Source organism: Danio rerio, chromosome 3 (assembly GCF_049306965.1).
Source record: "Danio rerio strain Tuebingen ecotype United States chromosome 3, GRCz12tu, whole genome shotgun sequence".
NCBI lineage: Eukaryota > Metazoa > Chordata > Actinopteri > Cypriniformes > Danionidae > Danio > Danio rerio.
Window position 1 is genome coordinate 51551296 of NC_133178.1, and position 18705 is coordinate 51570000.

The 18705-nt window shown below is 35.5% G+C and overlaps 1 protein-coding gene and 1 long non-coding RNA gene across 4 annotated transcripts in view; both read left to right on the top strand.

Moving 5' to 3' along the window:
• Window positions 1-16709, top strand: part of gas7a (growth arrest-specific 7a) — a 132765-nt gene extending 116056 nt beyond the window's left edge. For all 3 annotated transcript variants that reach the window (XM_073943619.1, XM_005164379.6, NM_001278819.1), the window contains 1 exon segment: window positions 16063-16709. In XM_073943619.1, coding sequence (XP_073799720.1) covers window positions 16063-16176 — 114 coding nt within the window. In that variant the 3' untranslated portion in view covers window positions 16177-16709.
• On the top strand, window positions 162-4096 carry LOC137490775 (uncharacterized). The gene is made up of 8 exons (XR_011010827.2): window positions 162-240; window positions 347-468; window positions 1335-1418; window positions 1539-1593; window positions 1693-1768; window positions 1843-2019; window positions 2206-3266; window positions 3352-4096. It is a non-coding gene; the product is annotated as an uncharacterized lncRNA (long non-coding RNA).
• Window positions 16710-18705: the final 1996 nt, after the last annotated feature.

Consider the following 18705-nt stretch of genomic DNA (forward strand, 5'->3'; position numbering starts at 1 on the left):
TACTGGTCTTTGCTTACTGTTTAAGACCCTATAGTATATGGGATGTAGAATAAGAACCATGCAGATTGACAGCATCTTCATACAGGTGGTGATGTTGCTGTCTCTTTAAGAATTTGGCTTGTTGAGACGTTATAGTAGTGTTTGTTACTGAGGCAGCGGTCGGTAGAGTATGCTGGCTGTTTACACAGAACTTCGCACGCTTTTCAAAGAAAAGTCTATTTTGGAGTCCCCATTTTTCAGGTAAGAATGTATTAAAGTTATATTTTCAGTCTCATTTTTACATGTGAAGCCGCGTGTTCTGTTGATTTTGTCTGACTCTCGGGTCTCGGCTTTCCCCCGCTTTAAGTGCTCCGGGCTGACTGGTGTACGTTGGCCTGCAGGGTGGAGTTTGCTAAGATGTCTGCAGCTTATTAAAGAAGTTAATACAATATGATATCGAAGTCACCGAGGGACATAACGTTATAGAAGGTGAGTATTATATGCTGTTAGTTTTCTCGGTGTAAAAGCTCCCTTTATCGCCTACGTTACGTATTCGCGCCTTATATCTTACTTAACTGCTTTAATAATAAGTGTTGCCACGGCGGAATATAATCGCAACCCAGATAGCAAAATACACTCGGTCCAGTTGCGGCTAGATTCTCGCCTGCCCGAGTCCGTCTGCTGTATCGTTACTCAGGCCAGATGCGGCGGCAGCAGCGAGCCGACGCTGCCGTAACCGTGCACCGGAATCGGGCCGTGAGTAATGAGCGGTGTGGCCCGGAGCTCGCGCGACTAAAGTCTTCATATACCTTGATATAAAACCTTTTGTTATTAATACTGGAATTTGTAATTATCGATAATGTTTTATAATTTGAGGCCATTTTCTAGCCACGGTTGACCGAGGAAATGTAATTTTAGACGGTTATATACACCGCCATTTCGTGAAGAAAAATCACAATTTTGTCACCGGCAAAGCAACTGATTATGTAAGTTAAACGTGGCTAGTTACAAACGTGGCGTGTGTATGCTTGTACATATCTTCGTTTAAGTGTCTAAGTTACATTAATGTTGAGGAGTGTCCACAAACTCTCATGTCCAGAATTGTTGGTGCTTTACTATTGTTTAACGTTATACTTATGTTAATGTAGAATAATTATTAACATACCACGTTGTATAAATCGACGTTTTAAGTTATACTTTGTTCTTTAATGTAATAATTTGTCTTATTTGTTCTGAAACTGGTAACTTACCTTGAGCTATTTTACCTATTTTATTAATATCTCAAAATAAATAAATAGTTATTGCTTTATCTTATTGCTTTCCAGAAGTTTATGAAGTTTCCAATTGTATTTCAGGACAAGATTGAACAACATAATGCAGCCTAACAGCATCAGACCAATGAAGGCATGTCATATGAAAGCATGGCTCAGTTACAAGATGTAAGTATGTCTCATTATCTATACCATGGTTTTAATGGCTTACATACTATTTTAAATTTGTAGGTTTTTACTTACAAACAACAATAAATGTACACCCACGTGTTTAAAATTATTTTCTAGGTATTCATCGAAAGATGAGAGATCAACTGAAGAATTCTAAGGACCTGACTCTAAGGTACTCTTTCTAAACTTTCTCCACTTGATTAATATTATTAAATTCTAGCTTTAGATGGATTCCTTCATATTTGTTTGTATGCCACATCTTATGTTCCAGGAATTGATTTTACAGCAGCACTTCTCATGTTGCCAGCCTTGTTAAGCGAGACACTTCAACATTTCGTTGTGCTCCGGTGCGTATGTTGTTTTCTGTTCAGTATATGCTGTTATAAATGCATTTTATAATTCTTGATATTCTTTATATTAGGATGACGCAGTGGGTAGTGCTGTCACCTTACAGCAAGAAGGTTGCTGGTTCGAGCCTCGGCTGGGTCAGTTGGCATTTGTGTGAGGAGTTTGCATATTCTTCCAGTGTTCGTGAGGATTTCCTCCAAGTGCTCCGGTTTCCCCACAAGTCCAAAGACATGCACTATAGCTAAATTTGGTAAGCTTATTTGTCTGTAGTGTATAAATGTGTGTGTGAATAAGTGTGTCTGGATGTTTCATAATACTGGGTTGCAGCTAGGAGGGCATCTGCTGCATAAAACATGCTGGATAAGTTGGTGGTTCATTCACTTCATCAGTGATAGAGTGACTGATATTAAAGTAATTATTGCTTTGTCATTTACAGTGAATCATCTTCACCACATCCAACAGTTCAAGTACAGGAGGAGGCCTCCGACTGGACAACTGTGTTAACAAGACGAGTCACGGCAGTCTTCAGAGTTGATGGGATTGCGATTGGCCGGGCTAATGATGTGGACGAATATACATTTTTGACATATCCATCTTATTAGAAGAACACCTTGATGTTTCTGCTGTGGAATGTTTTGAATGAACGGTGGACGGTGACAAGCCTCGATCTACTCCAGTTACCAGAGTGATCAACCTTGTTTTTTGTTTCTCTACATGCTCTTGGGATAATCACAATCATCAAGTTAATCCAGCACACTGCTATCATTCATGCATAAAGCAAATTTTTAAATAACTTGTGGTCCTAATGACTATCAAAGAACATTTTCCAGTTATGAGTGCTTTCCATGTCATGTTTATCAAAAGCATAAACACATATTGTGTTACAACAAATTACAACTCCACTTGAGGATGATGAGGAGTAATCTACTGATGTTGAGGAAGAGGCTACTGATGTTTTTGGTTTTCTGCACTGTTGAAGCAATTTATAGAGAAAGTTTGCCTTCATTCTGAAATACAGAGAAAATTTTGATGACAAATTATTTATTATGACTGAGTATTCTGACTCAAGACAAATACTTTGGACTTTATAAAGTGCAGTACTTGATGTAGCCTGTGTAATGTGTTTATAAATCTTAAACAGTATTCTTGTGGTCTTTGTATTAAGGGTAGATTATATACTGTACAGTGAGTGAACAATTTTTATTTGTTATCTAAATTGTTCTTTTTACTGTTTTACATGTCTGCTTTATACTTACTGTGTAATTTTATTTCTTGACACATTCAGTTGTGAGTTGTAATGAAATATTTTCTACATTAATAAATAAAAATGGACATCTGCGAACCGAAATGTTTTATTTATTTATTTGTGCATGCAGTCACCAATGGATCAAAATGCCTGGGTCAGTACCCTGAAAATGCTATATAATATAAAAAGGTACATTTTTGTACCTTCGGTGGGGGTACAAAATTGTCCCTTAAAGGGTACAAATGTAGAAGGTACAATTTTGTACCTTTAAATAGAGGTACAAATTTGTACCCTTAAGGGTACCACCCCAGTGACGGGCCATTTGTACCCTAAAAGGTACAATTTTGTACCTTTTTTTCTGAGAGTGTAAGCATCATTTTTGGCGAACAGGTGAGATATCCGAGAAAGCCAGGCAAAAAGGACTGCAGTATGAATTACAGGAGTATGTTAATGACATAATAGGCAACTGATTATAGAATAATTCAATCAAAATTGAAGCTAGCTTAGCCTACCTGCCTTATACGCTGACCATTCAACAGCTTAGTTCATGCACAGCAGGGGAGGTGAAATAATCTAATAAAACAAATTAAATCGTGATTTCTCTATTTTGAGCCAAAAAGCCTGATAGACTATTGGTGTACAATGAAATATAGCATTACTAATCGATGAGGAAACATGCATGGACAGTGCTACTACATAATTCATTCATAAAAAAGAACAACCAGAAAGGGGAAATTGATGGATTTGTGCCACATATTAGCATCATTTCCCCATAACAATGTACCGTATGTTACCTATAACTGTCAGTATGTTTGTGTGCTGTTTATAAATCACTGCAAAACAGCTGCCGGATTGATTGCAAGTGCCCAGTTTGTGGTCACATCTCCTTTTTGTTCTGTTGATTTGTAATTTCAAATATTCGTAGCTTGAAACAGATGTAAATATGAAGTTTAGTAAAGTTAGCAACAGATTCGGAGATTTGTATTTTTGGGATCATTTATTCATGACCGATTCAATATTAGTATGACTAAAGTTACTATGGTGAGGGCTTTAACGGAGCATTGCGGATAATATCGAGTGGAAAAAAAGAAAAAGACAGCTGTGAAACATAACCAGCTTTTTGTTTTTGTTGGAAACAGTTTAGATTTTAGATAAGAGTTTAGATAAAGCTTCCCTCACAGAGCTTGATCCACGCTGGCATTTCTCCCCTTGGGTTTTTGTTTTTGAAAAGGGAAAAAATTTCACCACCCGATCCAAACTTTTAGGATACCGGGTGTCAGATTTGCACATACCATATGCACAACGCTTTGGCCTGTTTCCCTCGCTCGAAAGCTTGACAGAGCCCCTGCGTGTAGCTATGGTTGCTAAGCCATGATTGGTGGGTGGCGGTTTTTAGGTCTGGCTTAGCAAAGGGTCAATTTAGAGCTTCACGGCAAAGGCTGCGAATACTTACGTTTATGTGATTTTTCAGCTTTTTTATTTAAAAAAAAAATTGCAACAATTTCAAAATATCTTTTTTCACATTGTCATTATGGGGTATTGTGTGCAGAAATTTGAAGAAACAATTTAATTTAATCCATTTTGGAATAAGGCTTTTGCATAAATGTAGGAAAAGTGAAGCGCTAGGAACACTGTAAAAAATTGCTGTTAAAAAACGGTCAGATTCTACGGTAAAATAATGTTTTTTCACTAAAACAGTAATATTCTGTTAAAAACAGTGCTTTCTAGGTAACATTTTTGTTTTCGAGAAAGTAACCAACTGCAGAAAACTGTGAGCTAACAGAGTTCAGATTCGATGTTCTGAAGTCTGTGTTTGAAATCACGCTTTGTGTCCTTGTTCACTATTTCATACACTAGTTAACTAATCTAGTTCACCTGACAGTTTTAATGAACACTAATGAGTGAATTCAGACACTGATGAACACCTGCTGTTAATAATTACAATTACTGAAGAAAATAAACAAGAAATACAAACAGTGACTTGAGTTACAACATTAAATAAAATCAAATAAAATAAAACAGCTTCAGTCTTAGCAGAGGATCATTAAACAACTCCACAAACAACAGCAGACACACACTTATTACTGACTGATTTGACTTCCATACTATTCTCATTGAGATCCAACAGAAATTAAGGTGTTTTTTGTGTCACCGTAATGGAGTGAGGGGCTGATTTAGTTGGGCTCTTCACCCTTGAACTCATTTAAGAAGACTTTCCAACTGCTGTAATACAGAGTTTACAAAACGTTTGTACTATATCAATAAAGTTGGGAAGTCAATAAATAGAGAAATTTATTTATCTGAAATTAGTTCTGATAAATGTTTTGGTATAAATCTGGATGAAGGGCCTCATGCAATAGATTTTATACTTAGTTGCAGGTATTAAATTAATTAATGAGAAGTGGAAACAGAAAAGATACCTCTGTAATTACTTAACAGTTAAGAAGTAACATACAAAACAGTTCAGTTATGACAAATACACACTCAGACCTCATGAATCTGACCTTGTATCTCAACAATGGTAACATCTCAAATGTTTCATGCTGTAATGCATGATGGGAGTGGCACTGTACAAATATCCCAGCATGCATTGCGGTATAAATAAATGTTGTATTATGGTCTAACGGTTTTCTTTATTTGTGTTTGATTCTGCTGTTGTTTATGTTTAGACTTTCAGTTGCCTGTTTGTGAGTTAAACTGTTAATTTTGTTAAATTTGTTGTCACCATTATTGAGGTTCATCCGCTGAATATTGATGTCTCTTTGAGTGCGATTTACACCATAGAGCAGTGTTATTGTCCAAGATATTCTTAAAAACTTCCAGAAATCATTGCCATATATAGACATATAATGTAAAACAATAGATTTAACATTGAATAGGAGCAGTACATTTTATTATAGTAAATGAGAACAGACTCTGCCATTTAATAGCAACATGAACATCACCAGATCTTATTTAGGTTTTTGGCTGGCTTGCCACAACAAAAGAGCTTTTCAAACAAAGTTCTTAACAATTGCAGCAGCCAAGATATATTAACAATAAAAATGACAGGGCTAAGAGCCCAACTAAAGCAAACTCTGTTCTCCATGATGGTGACGTAAAACTTCAACTTTTTCTCAAGAAGAACTTTAGTAGATGTTATACAAAAATACATGTATTAAGTAATAAGTGTAGCTGGTGATGATGTTTGTAGAGTTGTTTAATCATCCGCTGATCATTTAAATGATTTAATCATTTGTTGTTCTTCAGGTTATTTCATTATAAAGCTGTGACTAAAGTTTTGTATGTTCTGTTCTTGTTTTTTCCCTTCAGTATTTCTTCATTTGTTCATTGTTAATCCTCAATTATCATTTAATTAGTCAGTTAATTAATGAATTTACTTCAGCTTTGCTCCATGTTTCTTGAACACTCAGTAGTGTGGACACTTCAATTAAAACTGAAGTATATGCTCTGGGGTTTAAAGGGTTAAAGGTGTGAGAGGTAAAAACACAGTGTAAAAATGTATTTTAACAGTAATATACTGTTAATTTACACAACGGAAGTAGACTGTAGAAAAACAGTATATTGCTGGCAACCACAGCTGCCAGTAGATTACTGTTAAATCAAGGAAAAAACAGTATTTTACTGTAAAACCTGAAGCTAATTTCTTCTGTCTGTCACCGTTGTGGAGGAGAGTAGAGCCAGTGTATGAGTTAAAGATGAACAATGAACTGCTGATGTTATTCTGCATGTTTCTCTATTTAAATATAGCGGCTGTTTAGTTGCTGATGCAGTCAAAATCTCTCTGGTAGTTCCAGATTTACATGTTTGTGTGCTGTTGTGAAAAATAAGACATTAGAGTTAAACCGAACTTTTCTAATTAACTAAAATAAGTTATCATTATAAGTATGCTTCTAAGCATATATAGCACATTACTTCATAAACTCATTCAGCAGTTGACCAAGTTGAGGCAGTTGCTTTCAGTGAGCAAAATGAGTTCACTTGAGTATTGTGTAAATCAATGTAGTCCATGTATTTTTACAGCAACATACTGTAAAATAACAGTACATTGCTGGCAACTGCAGCTGCCAGTATTTTACTGTTTTTTAATGGGACAATTTTTAACAGTGAATACTTACCCCCATACTGTCACAGTTTGAGACAAATATATCTATATGTAGGATGTCCCAGAAGTGACTACAACCCCGGAAATTTAGTCAAAATTTTAAAGATTTGATTATAACTTTTCACGTCACATCACTGAAGAAATGACACTTTGCTACAACTTAAAGAAGTAGATAAACAGCTTATATAACAGTATAACTTTGCTTTTTCCTTAAAATAACTCAACACAGCCATACATGTCAAATCTATTGGCAACAAAAGTGAGTACACATCCCTAAGTGAAAATATCATATTCATCATATCCTTAGCTGCAGAGGTTGAAGGAGTGGGGGAGGAGTCAGTCTGTCAGTGCTTAGACCATATGCCGCACTGTGCATTATTTTGGTATGCACGGCTGTCATCCCGGAAGGAAGCCTCTTCTAAAGATGATGCACAATAAAGCCCGCAAGCAGTTTGCAAAAGACAAGTATTTAAAGAAGAGATATTAAATATCAGGGCAAAAATTAAGTGCTGTAAATAAAAATAGCAGTCATACATAGAAACAAACATGTAAAGCTTATGATTATTTCTAACAAAATTTCTGGTGAATTAAGATAGGAGTGTCTCCTACAGGAGGTTGTCAAGCCCACTCACCTGCATGGAGCACACTCATACATTAAACTGTTATGGGATGCATTGTGTGCATGCTTTACTACAAAGATAGATCTTTAATCTAGTTTTGAACTAAGAGAATGTGTCTGAGCCTCAGATATTATCAGAAAGACTATTCCAGAGTTTAGGAGCCATAAATGAGAAGGCAAAACCTCCTTTAATAGACTTTGCTATTCTGGGTACTACCAGAAGCCCTGGGTTGGATTGTAGCGAGACAGAAGAAGGTTGGTTAGATAAACAAGAGCTAGATTATTTAAAGCTTTATATGTAAGAAGCAATCATTTATAATAAATATGAAATTTAATAGACAGCCACTGTTAAGGAGGATAAAATTGGGGTGATATGGTCATATTTTTTTGTCCTGGTAAGGACTCTGGCAGATGCATTTTGCATATGCCTAGAAGTCATAAAAGCATGAACTAGCTTTTTTGCATCTGAGATGGATAGCACAATTCGTAACTTAGCTATATTACTCAGATGAAAGAAAGTACTTTTTATGACATGGAAGATTTGATTTTCAAAAGTTAAATTCCTGTCTAAAATAACACCCAGATCTTTTACAGTAGAGCTAATGCTAACGTTGTATCTCTCTAATTACAGGGTGAGTTGAGAGAACTGCTTTGTACAGTATTTTAGCCTAATAAGTAATACTTTTGTTGGTAACACGTTATAATGACTACACACTATGAATCATTTACCAGGCATTAACATCTAATGAATTCATTATTTGTTAAGCATTGACTCTATATTAGTAAGCGTTAGTAAGTAGTTTATAACTGCAGCTACATGTATTTTATTTATTTATAATGTGCCTAATAATTGTACTTTCATACTTTGTTAATTATTTATTTTTCATTACTAAATTAAGAATTGCATTATTTACAAACCATTTCTATTTAAGAGTAGTTGGTGGTTTTTAAGATAATTTAGAATGAGTTAGTAAATTATTAATAAACTATTGAAATCAACGTTTATATATCTCATTATTCAGGCATTTAGTATGTCTTGTAATCTAATCTAAAGTGAGGACTATTTATGTTTTATAAATCCCTTATAAATGACAATTAAAGGCTCACTATCAAATAAACAATAATCTTTGCATTCTTATCTAAAAAGTAAAATAACTGTAAAGATCAAACATTGCCAAATAACAGGAATGTCAACATACAACATAAAACTGCAAAGATTTATTTTTTTATTTGAAGTACAGTTTTATTTGTGTATCTTCCAAACAGATATAAATGAATAATGTTATTTATGTTCTTTTTTTCTGTTTAGAATTTAACTGACCCTTTAATTGTCATTTATAAGGGATTTATAAAGCATAAATAGTAATCACTTTAGGTCACAAAACTGGATGAAGTTTAGTTAATAAAGCATTAACATACAAATTAACTATTTGTATATGCCTGAACAATACAAATTATAAATGTTAATTTTATTAGTTTATTAATCATTTACTAACTCAATCTGAATGATTTAAAAAAAAACAACCAACTATGCTGAAGTAACTGGTTTGTAAATAATGCAATTATAAAAATAAATAATTAACAACGTATGAAAGTACAATTATTAAGCACATTACAAATGTGGTTGTAAGTCAAGAATAGAGCATTTGTAGCTGCAGTTATGAACTTACTAACATTTATTCACGTAGAGTTAATGCTTAAGAGATAATGAATTCACTATTTGTTAATGCTTAAATGGTTTATAGTGGGGAGAAGCAGTGACACTTTAACACTTTAAGTGTTAAAGTGGGTTTTATATTCCCTGCTGAGAGTCCAAACACTGAAGAGCAAATCCATCGATACACAGCTCCACGGGTCCCAAACCATGCAAGCTAGTGGCGATTGACGGCGAGGGAAAAAAAGCCACGTAGGCTATAATCAACCTTCTTAACGCAAACGCCCAGCTAGTCAGCCAAGTATCGCAGAGGCATTTAGAAAAATGGCCAGATACAAAAGAGAAAGTGATAAATGGAAGACATTGACAAGAAATGGAGCACCATATTTGGTAACTTAGTTAATAACGCGTCACTCCGCAGTATAGCTGCTTTCCGAGAAATACGGGCGGCGGAACAATGAAGCAAGAAACCCTCTCTCGCATGGTTTTGAAAAAGTAGGCTATCTGTGCATTTGCGCTACAAGCACACAGTCTGAACTTGTATTGCTGGAATCATTATAACCCCATTCTTCACTTAAACCGGACAAAGTCAACATGTTAGTTTTTCTGGCAAATAATTTAAAAAATGAATACAAAACAAAAGGTGGAGAGAACCTAAGCAGTTTTTTTTAAACATCTGACTTTTTAATAGTAAGCTAATTTTTTTATTATTATTATACTGTTTCAAGCAGTTAAAGTTATATAATATTTAACTACAATATTTATAAACAGTATTGTGTTGTTTTATTAACGGAAGCTCAAAAATAAACACGTATGCTTATACGCATGTCTTATTAATTAATATTTAATTAAGTTATTTCTTATTTTTTAAATAAAAGGTAAATTAACTTAGGTATAGGCTACTTTATTTGTTGGTGGTACAGGAGGAACATTTTTGCCAGTAAATAATGTTCTCACCACCTAAAAAAATAAATAGATAAATAAATTGCGAAAAGGATGCAATAAAAAAAAATGCTAGCCCTTAATCATTCTTCATAATCGGATTTGTACATGCAATAAGCCTAGGCGATATTAGGGCGACAAGAACAAGCACTAAAACAAAATCTAGAAAAGAATTAATATTAGTTAATATTAATGATCATAAACAAGAACTGCCTTGTATGATCAAGTATCAATGTCGTGATCTTTTCTGGAGAACAGATAATCGATGTTATCGCCGTCTTCCCAGCCAGGTTTTCATCTGCTTTTTTTTTTTTTTCTCGCTACAAACAATAAAGTATCAGCACCAGACCAGTGGTTTAAATCATATTTTACTCTCCGGATTTCTTTTCGTTTTATTTCAAAAACATAAATGTTTAAAGTTTTGTATTGCATATTTTTTTAAAGATTATCATTCAGCCTACCTGCAGCGCATATGAGAGGTTGATGCAGCAAATCCCCTTTACTCATGCACTACCTATTTCATTTATGACACTGTAAACTTGACATCGCAGGCTGATCATCTTTAAACTCAAAAGGTATTTTTAACTTAAGACTGCTGCTGCATAATGGGATGTTTCTTATTACAACAGTTAGCTGTGTCAAAATGAAAGCAAACATTATAAAGGGGTTTGCTTTATCAATTGTATAGTTTAGTTTTAATAATAATGAATAGAATAAATTATAATATTGATTACAGAGTAGATTACTGTGCAGTGTCCGACAAAATATTTTTATCAGGTTACTCGAAAAACGAATGTAAAAATTAATTTAACGACAAATTTCTTTTGCGTTTTTTTTCCCTTTTAGAGATCATTAGAGTTGTATTTAAAGAATTATTTAACTAAAACATCGAATGAATGTGCAGTTCTTTCCCATGTGAGTTTATTGCGCCTCTGCGTCTGCGTTTTAAAGGCTACTGGTGCACCCTGACCTGATGCGGGGACCAGATCTCTACACTATTGCTTTAATTTCACAATTTTCATTATTTCCTTGCATTTTCATATGGTAAAATATCAAAATTTGTTTTCTGAAAGTAGTAGGAGTGACGGGAGTGTTAGTAATTAATGACAAAAAGAACTTTCACTTTTGAGTAAACTTCTGTCACAGATTATTTTAGTAAAACCCCCGGCCCGCAAAAAAAAAAAAAAAAAAAAAAAAAAAAAACACCACCGCAACACTGACGGTTGTTGGTGACATCCCTAAGGACTGTTTGGCGAAATATATCACTGCACGTCACTGCATATCAAACGACTGAAATGATATAACTAGAGAAATCTCTGTGCTGAGCGAGAGCGCTTACTGAACAGCGCAGCAGCGATGACGTAAGCATGCCCAGGCCCGATTGGCCCAGTTCGAGGCAACTGTACATAGTGTGAGTACAGCCTTACAAACTGGTAACAAGTCAGTTAAGTATGACTTAAACCATTGTAAAGCCTGTCCCTAGACACCTGTAAAATTTACGCGATCTCATGGTCAATAGTGTCAAATGCAGCCTCTCTCAGCAGCTAGGAGTATAGGTATTTTCACTAATGCAGTTTCTGTACAATGATGAGGCCTTAAACCTGACTGAAACACTTCAAAAACATTGTTTATCTGTAGAAGGGAGCACAATTGAGCAGAAACAACTTGATCTAGTATTTTAGAAATAAAAAGAAGATTTGAAATAGGCCTATAATTAGCTAAGTTGCAGAGATCAAGTTGTGGTTTCTTAATAATAGGCCCATAAACAGCTATCTTGAAAAGATTTGGAACATGGCCTAAGGATAAAGAAGAGTTAATAGCATTAAGAGGTTCTCCTACTACAGGGGGCAAATCTTTCAGTAATTTTGTTGGAATCGAGTCTAATATACATGTAGCTGGTTTAGACATATTTATAAGTTTATCTAGTACTTTCTGTTCTATCATTTCGAAGCACTGTAGATTATTTTACTTTGGTGGAATGTTTAATAAGTCTGAGGTAAAGGTAGTGCAAAAACTTAAACATCTATTTTCTGCCTAAAGCCTTCTATTTTATCATTTGAAAAAATTTAGAATTGTGGGGTGACAGTGCTAACCACTGAACCGTTATGCTGCCACATTATGCAAGCTCTATACTCAAAGTTTATGTTGTAGCAAAGTGTCTCTTATTCAGTGTTGTCACTTGAAAATATATGGTTAAATATTTGCAAAATGTGAGAGGTGTACTCACTTCTGTGTCTTACTGTATGTATTAGGTGCAAGATACAAATATTTAGCAAAATGCAACAATTTGCTATTTATTTGTTGGACAAAAATATTCACATATTGTTTAAAAGTTCATAATATGTTGCAAAAACAGTGCAACATTACCAATGTTAACTAATTTAAGGAAATGTAAATGCATTGAAACACTTTCATTTCGTCAACAATGCAACATTACCAGAGGGTAATTTTAGTGCAAAATAAATGCAGATAACACGTTGTTCACTGCACTGAACGTAAATGCTATGTGGAAACTTCCTCTATGGGGATTTCGTCAGAAGCCAATCATCTGAAAGAATTATAAAACAGGCCAATGAAATTGCAATGAATTGGTGCCATCAGTGTACACAGCTGGCAACTATTGTAATCATTTGTGTAAAAAGATACCAGCCGTGCATTACAGAGACACCTTTTCTAGCTAAAGAGCCAAACTAAGCTGTCAGCTAAGGCACAACCGCTTGTGGCGAAGGAACATAGCATTTCTGTTACCCCCATTAGGGAACAAGGGTTATGTAGTTATCTTTTTCTTCCCCAGCAAGAGGGGAAGTTCAATGCTATGTGGAAACTTCCACTATGGAAAAATGTATGGAAAACGCCACAGCGATTGAACCTTACCACATCACTGGTGAGAGGTTTGCCAGACTTTCATTGTGAGTGCACCATCATCACCAGAGATGTTTTCTGTATGTCTTCTAACGTGCCCCCTGGCCCTAACTTACCTGACTTACCTGTAAATCATTTAAAGTCTTAATTATATTTTTGGGGAATCATAAAAAATAAACCCAGTTAAGTTTTTAAGAATTTTTAAATATGACAGTACATATGGAAAGCGTGCAGTTTCAATAGGAAGGACGCTGTGGAGGCCACCTGCTGCCCAAATGGGGACACCTGATGGCAAGAAGACATCTGGACTAACCATGAGAAGGGGGAGTACACATATGAAGGATGATAAGCGGGGAGGGAAGACACAGGCCCACTTTTGCCTAGTGCTTTCACACTTGCACTTTTGGTTTGCACCCGGGTTTGTTTGACGCCAGAGAACAGTGTGTTGAGCTAGAGTGAACATGTCTTATGAACCTGAAAGAGATGATCTGGGGTATGGTTCACGCAAACTGTGGTCCGGTTCACTTCTGGTATAAATGCAATCGTACCAAATAACGGAAGTAAACTGTCAACAGAACAACAAAGTATTGTTTTGTTAACGTTCATTTGTGTGTGTGTGTGTGTGTGTGTGTGTGTGTGTGTGTGTGTGTGTGTGTGTGTGTGTCGGTGTATCACATACTGTACCTTGCTGCCAAGCAGGGCAAAGACAGAGATAATGTCTGTTTGTCTCCTTGAGTCACTTTTTGAATGTCTAAAACCAAAAGGTTTAGTAAAAGTGAAACGGCCGTGATGTGTGGATGTTTTTTTATTTTTATTTTGGTGCTTTGCTTTTGTGTCTATCACCTGGCAACAGCTATACACAAAACAGCTGCTTGATGATGAAAGCATGCCAAGGTTCAGAAGGAAAAAAGAAAGTGTGACCACAAACCAAACGAGAAGGTGGCAAGGGGGGACAATCGAACTTGGGTACAGTTCAGGCAATTGAACAAAGTGTGAAAGCACCCTGAGAGGGGGAAACTACACCATGGCTGAGTGAAGCAAATGGGATCTCCAGTGGGAATTGCGCATAGTAGGCACCTATATCCAGAACGCGGGTAGACCAAGTAGGCATGCCAACAATGTAATGGGCCAGGCACCTGGAGTCCTCCGCTGAGTCAGGTGCTGGGGTCTTTGGAAGAACTATAAGGTTTGCCAAAATGGGAAACTCAACTGAACAGAGTGAAAAAAGCACACATATCTCTGTGATAGAGAGAAAAACGCAGCAAGCGGGTTACAACACCAAACCAAATTTCCTCATTCACCAGAGTTACCAGCACATGTGAGAAAATCGGCTCCACTCGAAAATTATACAATCTTGTGAATGTATTAGGTGTGACCCTGCCCACAGCTCTACAGATATCTGTTGGATAGGTGATATGTGCTTACGCCCAAGATGAAGTGACACTCCAAGTGGACTGCACTTTGACTCTTGGGGGGGCTAAGGCTCGCCCAGGCCCTGATAAGCAAGGAAGATGGCATCCACTATCCAGGGTGAACAGGACACACCATTAAAAGGGCTGGGTCTGCCTCCTCCAAAGGCAGCACTTGCAGGCTCAACACCTGGTCTTTAAACGGTGTGGTAGGAACCTTGGGTACATATCCAGGCTGGGTCTCAGGATCACATGAGAGAAAGCCAGCCCAAATTCCAGGCACAAATCACAGCCCCAAAATGCCTCAAGGTCCCCTAAACTGTCTTCAAGGACAGAAGTCTCAAGGATACTAAGTTGAATGGTATGAATGGAGCCTCGCTTTAGTTCTGCTGTTGTTTCTAAATTACAGTTTGATGTACAAAAAGGATGTTATCATGTCACACTCAGTAGTGACAGTACTGAACCTTTAAAATCTGCTTTATTCAGAATTTACTAAGACCTTTATTTCAGTATGTTACAGTGCTTCCAACTGAAATGAATACTTAATAAGTAGCGGGGCTTTATTTTTTAGAAAACAAACAGTAAGAGGATCGTTGTTATTTTTGAGGCTGAAGCCATCAAACAAAGGTCCTAAAGCAAATTAAGGGTGCTTTCACATCTAGGTTTTTGTTTCAGAACCTGTCTCATTTGCCCAGTTTGCGTGGTTCATTTAGCATATGTGAATCCAACAATCGCTCTCAGATCCACGCCAAACAATCGCTTCGAGATCGCTTGAATGAGGTGGTCTTGGCTCGATTGAAACAAACTCTGGAGCGAATCGATTTTAGTGAGAAAGCGATACGATCCGAGCCCGGTTATATCACAGTGTTTTATGGATATGTAATAGGCATGCAGCTATATGAAGAGAGAATTATGAGTAGGGTGGGAGGTCATTCAACAGACATCCCGAGTCTCCCGCTAATACACAGAGTATCCCGAATACCTGCAAATGAGTGATAATCTCCCGGTAATCACTCGTCTACTTCCCACTCCTCAAATACGTCGCACACCCTTCTGATCCCTCCCTACAGCATCCCTCTTCGCTCTTCAGACACGTCGCACACTTTGTCAAACACCACCAAACCACCACCTCCCCTGACAGCTAAGCGGGACTCTGCAAAATAAACCGTGAAACTCTGACCAATGTGAGGAGAGTTTACTCACACGTGACTTATTTTAGCTCTTTTGGTCTGTTTAGAAACTTTGCAGTGTGAAAGCAAACTGCACCAAGAACAAAGAGCAACAATGTAACAATTTTAATCCCTGTTTCGGAACAACTGAATTGATTCGCAGGTGTGAAAGCACCCTAACTGTTCACCTAAAAAATAACAAGAAGTAGACAACAAAGTAAACAATGTAAATATTGATTTCACATGGACCGTAACATCTATGTTTATGATATTCGTTGTTTTTTTAGACACTGGAGCCAGTGGATCAGCTCCTGCAGAGTGTGGATCCAGCAAAAGACAGAGAGCTTTGGGTGAAGGAGCACAAGACAGGAGATCGGAGACCTGTGGATATGGACATCTAGACCATACATGCACACTCACACAGACACAAACACAATATGAATCTACCTGCATGCCTGTTTTCCTGAGTACTTCAACCTCTCAGCCAAAGCCATACAGGTATCACCCCTTGAAGCATTACAAAATATAAGCTTTACAGAAGACTTTTTAAATGTTATAATGTCAAGAGTAGTGGGAAGGAACAGCAGTGCGTTACAGTTTTTTTAGTAGCCATTTTATCCTGCATGTCCAAATTTATTATGCTACTTAATACTTCAGAGTGTTTATTACTGTACGTGTAACATCATTACAATAGACATCAGTGCTATAGATCGGAAAAGCACTGTAAAAGTAAAGCACCTGTTTGTTTGTTTATTTGCTTCAGCAGATGCCTATAAAGTGGATTACATCGAATCAGATTTTATTTTGAAATGTTGTGAAGAAAGTGAACTAAATAGCTAATTGTAGATATATGGGTCAAAGATGAGGAGCCCCATTTAAAGTTAGTTGTCTATATTAATGTTTCAAATAATTTAAATTAAAAAGTCAAAATATATTCAGTTTCATTCATTACTTGTGTGTTTTATATTTGTATAAAATTCTGACCTGTTTTCTGAACAATAATAATAATAATAAAAAATTTAAAATATTAAAAAAAAAATTTAATCTATATGATATAGTGATAAAATATAAAGAATTACAATGACAGTTAATCACCATTTTCCTTAAATAGAGTCTTTAATTATGTCAAAATATAATTCTTGGTCCAAGGGTGCTTGACAATATTTTTGAAAATTAAACTGAATTACATTTTAGTGGGTATGTTTAGTAAGAAAAATGGCATTTGTTGCTTATTATAAACAATAATAATAAAAACCTGTTTTTATCTTTGACCCATATATAGTGGCCTGGACTAAAACACGGGTCAGACATTAGGATTATTGTTACAGACAGCTTCATGATGCCATAAAGTGTTTGACATCTTAAAAAAAAAATGTATCTTTAGCAGAATAAACCAGCATCAAATTAATGAGGGGTAAAAATCTAAAGTCCACCATCAGTGGTTATATCGTTAAATCTGTATTGTAGGAAGAAAAAAAAAGTTGTTGTTTTTTTTTTACCAAAAGAAATGCAAATGACATTAATGCTATTTTCTCTTGCTACACATAAACTGCTAGCAAATTTCCTGCTTTTTTATTATCCAAATATCGTAATGGTAATTAATAAAAAGAATGCATGATCTTGCTACTGTCAAAAAGTCACCCTTTAGGGTGGGACCGGATTTTCTTTTCGGCTTGATCCCTTTATTAATTAGGGTCTGCCATGATGGAATGAACCACCAAGTTATCCAGCATATGTTTTAAACAGCGGATGCCATTCCAGCTGCAACTCATCACTGGGAAACACTCAAAAATTCTCATTCACACACTTACACTATAGCTAATTTAGCTTATCTAATTCACCTATAGCACATGTCTTTGGGGGAAACCAAAGCACTCAGAGGAAAAAAAAACACGGGGAGAACATGCAAACTCCACACAGAAACACCAACTGACCCAGCCGGGGTTCGAACCAGCCACCTTCTTGGTGTGAGGCGACATCGCTACTCACTGCGCCACTGTGCTGCATATTATATTATATTATATTATATTATATTATATTATATTATATTATATTATATTATATTATATTATATTATATTATATTATATTATATTACAACTATAAACAGTTGTGTATTTTTGTTTAGCCTCATACTATTCTGTATGTTTCTCCGGTAACACTTTACAATAATGTTCATTAGTTAATGCATTTACTAACATAAACTAATCATGAACAACACTTGTATAGCATTTATTAATCATAATTGAACATTTACTAATGCATTATTAACATTCAAGTCCATGCTTGTTAACATTAGTTAATGCACCATGAGTTAACATGAACTAACAATGAACAACTGTATTTTCATTAACTAACGTTTATTAACATGAATATATACTGGAGTAAATGTATTGTTCATTGTTTGTTCATGTTAGTAAATGCATTACTTAACATTAACTAATGAACCTTATTGTAAAGTGTGACCGTTTGTCCTGTGTGTTCATGTGTTTGTGTGTATGTGTGAGCGTCTGTTATTTACACTTTTCTTAAAAAAAAGTAAAAACATGAATATTATGAATAAAGAACATGCCAGTTACAAGCAAACTGTATATCTATCAGAAGAGTGAATTTCTGTAGGTTGTGTATAACATTCAAGTTTAATTGTTACATATGAATTTCATTGTCTTTACAATGTGAGAAACCCCAAATTTCTTAAATGCAGTTTGCTCAGCAACAGAATAACTGTTCTGACTTTGTCAGATATATATATATATATATATATATATATATATATATATATATATATATATATATATATATATATATATATATATATATATATATATATATATATATATATTAGAAAAGATCATTACATTAGAAGTAGATGCTTACAAACAACATTGCTGATTGCAATATTTGAGATGATTGTTACAGATTGAATTAAAA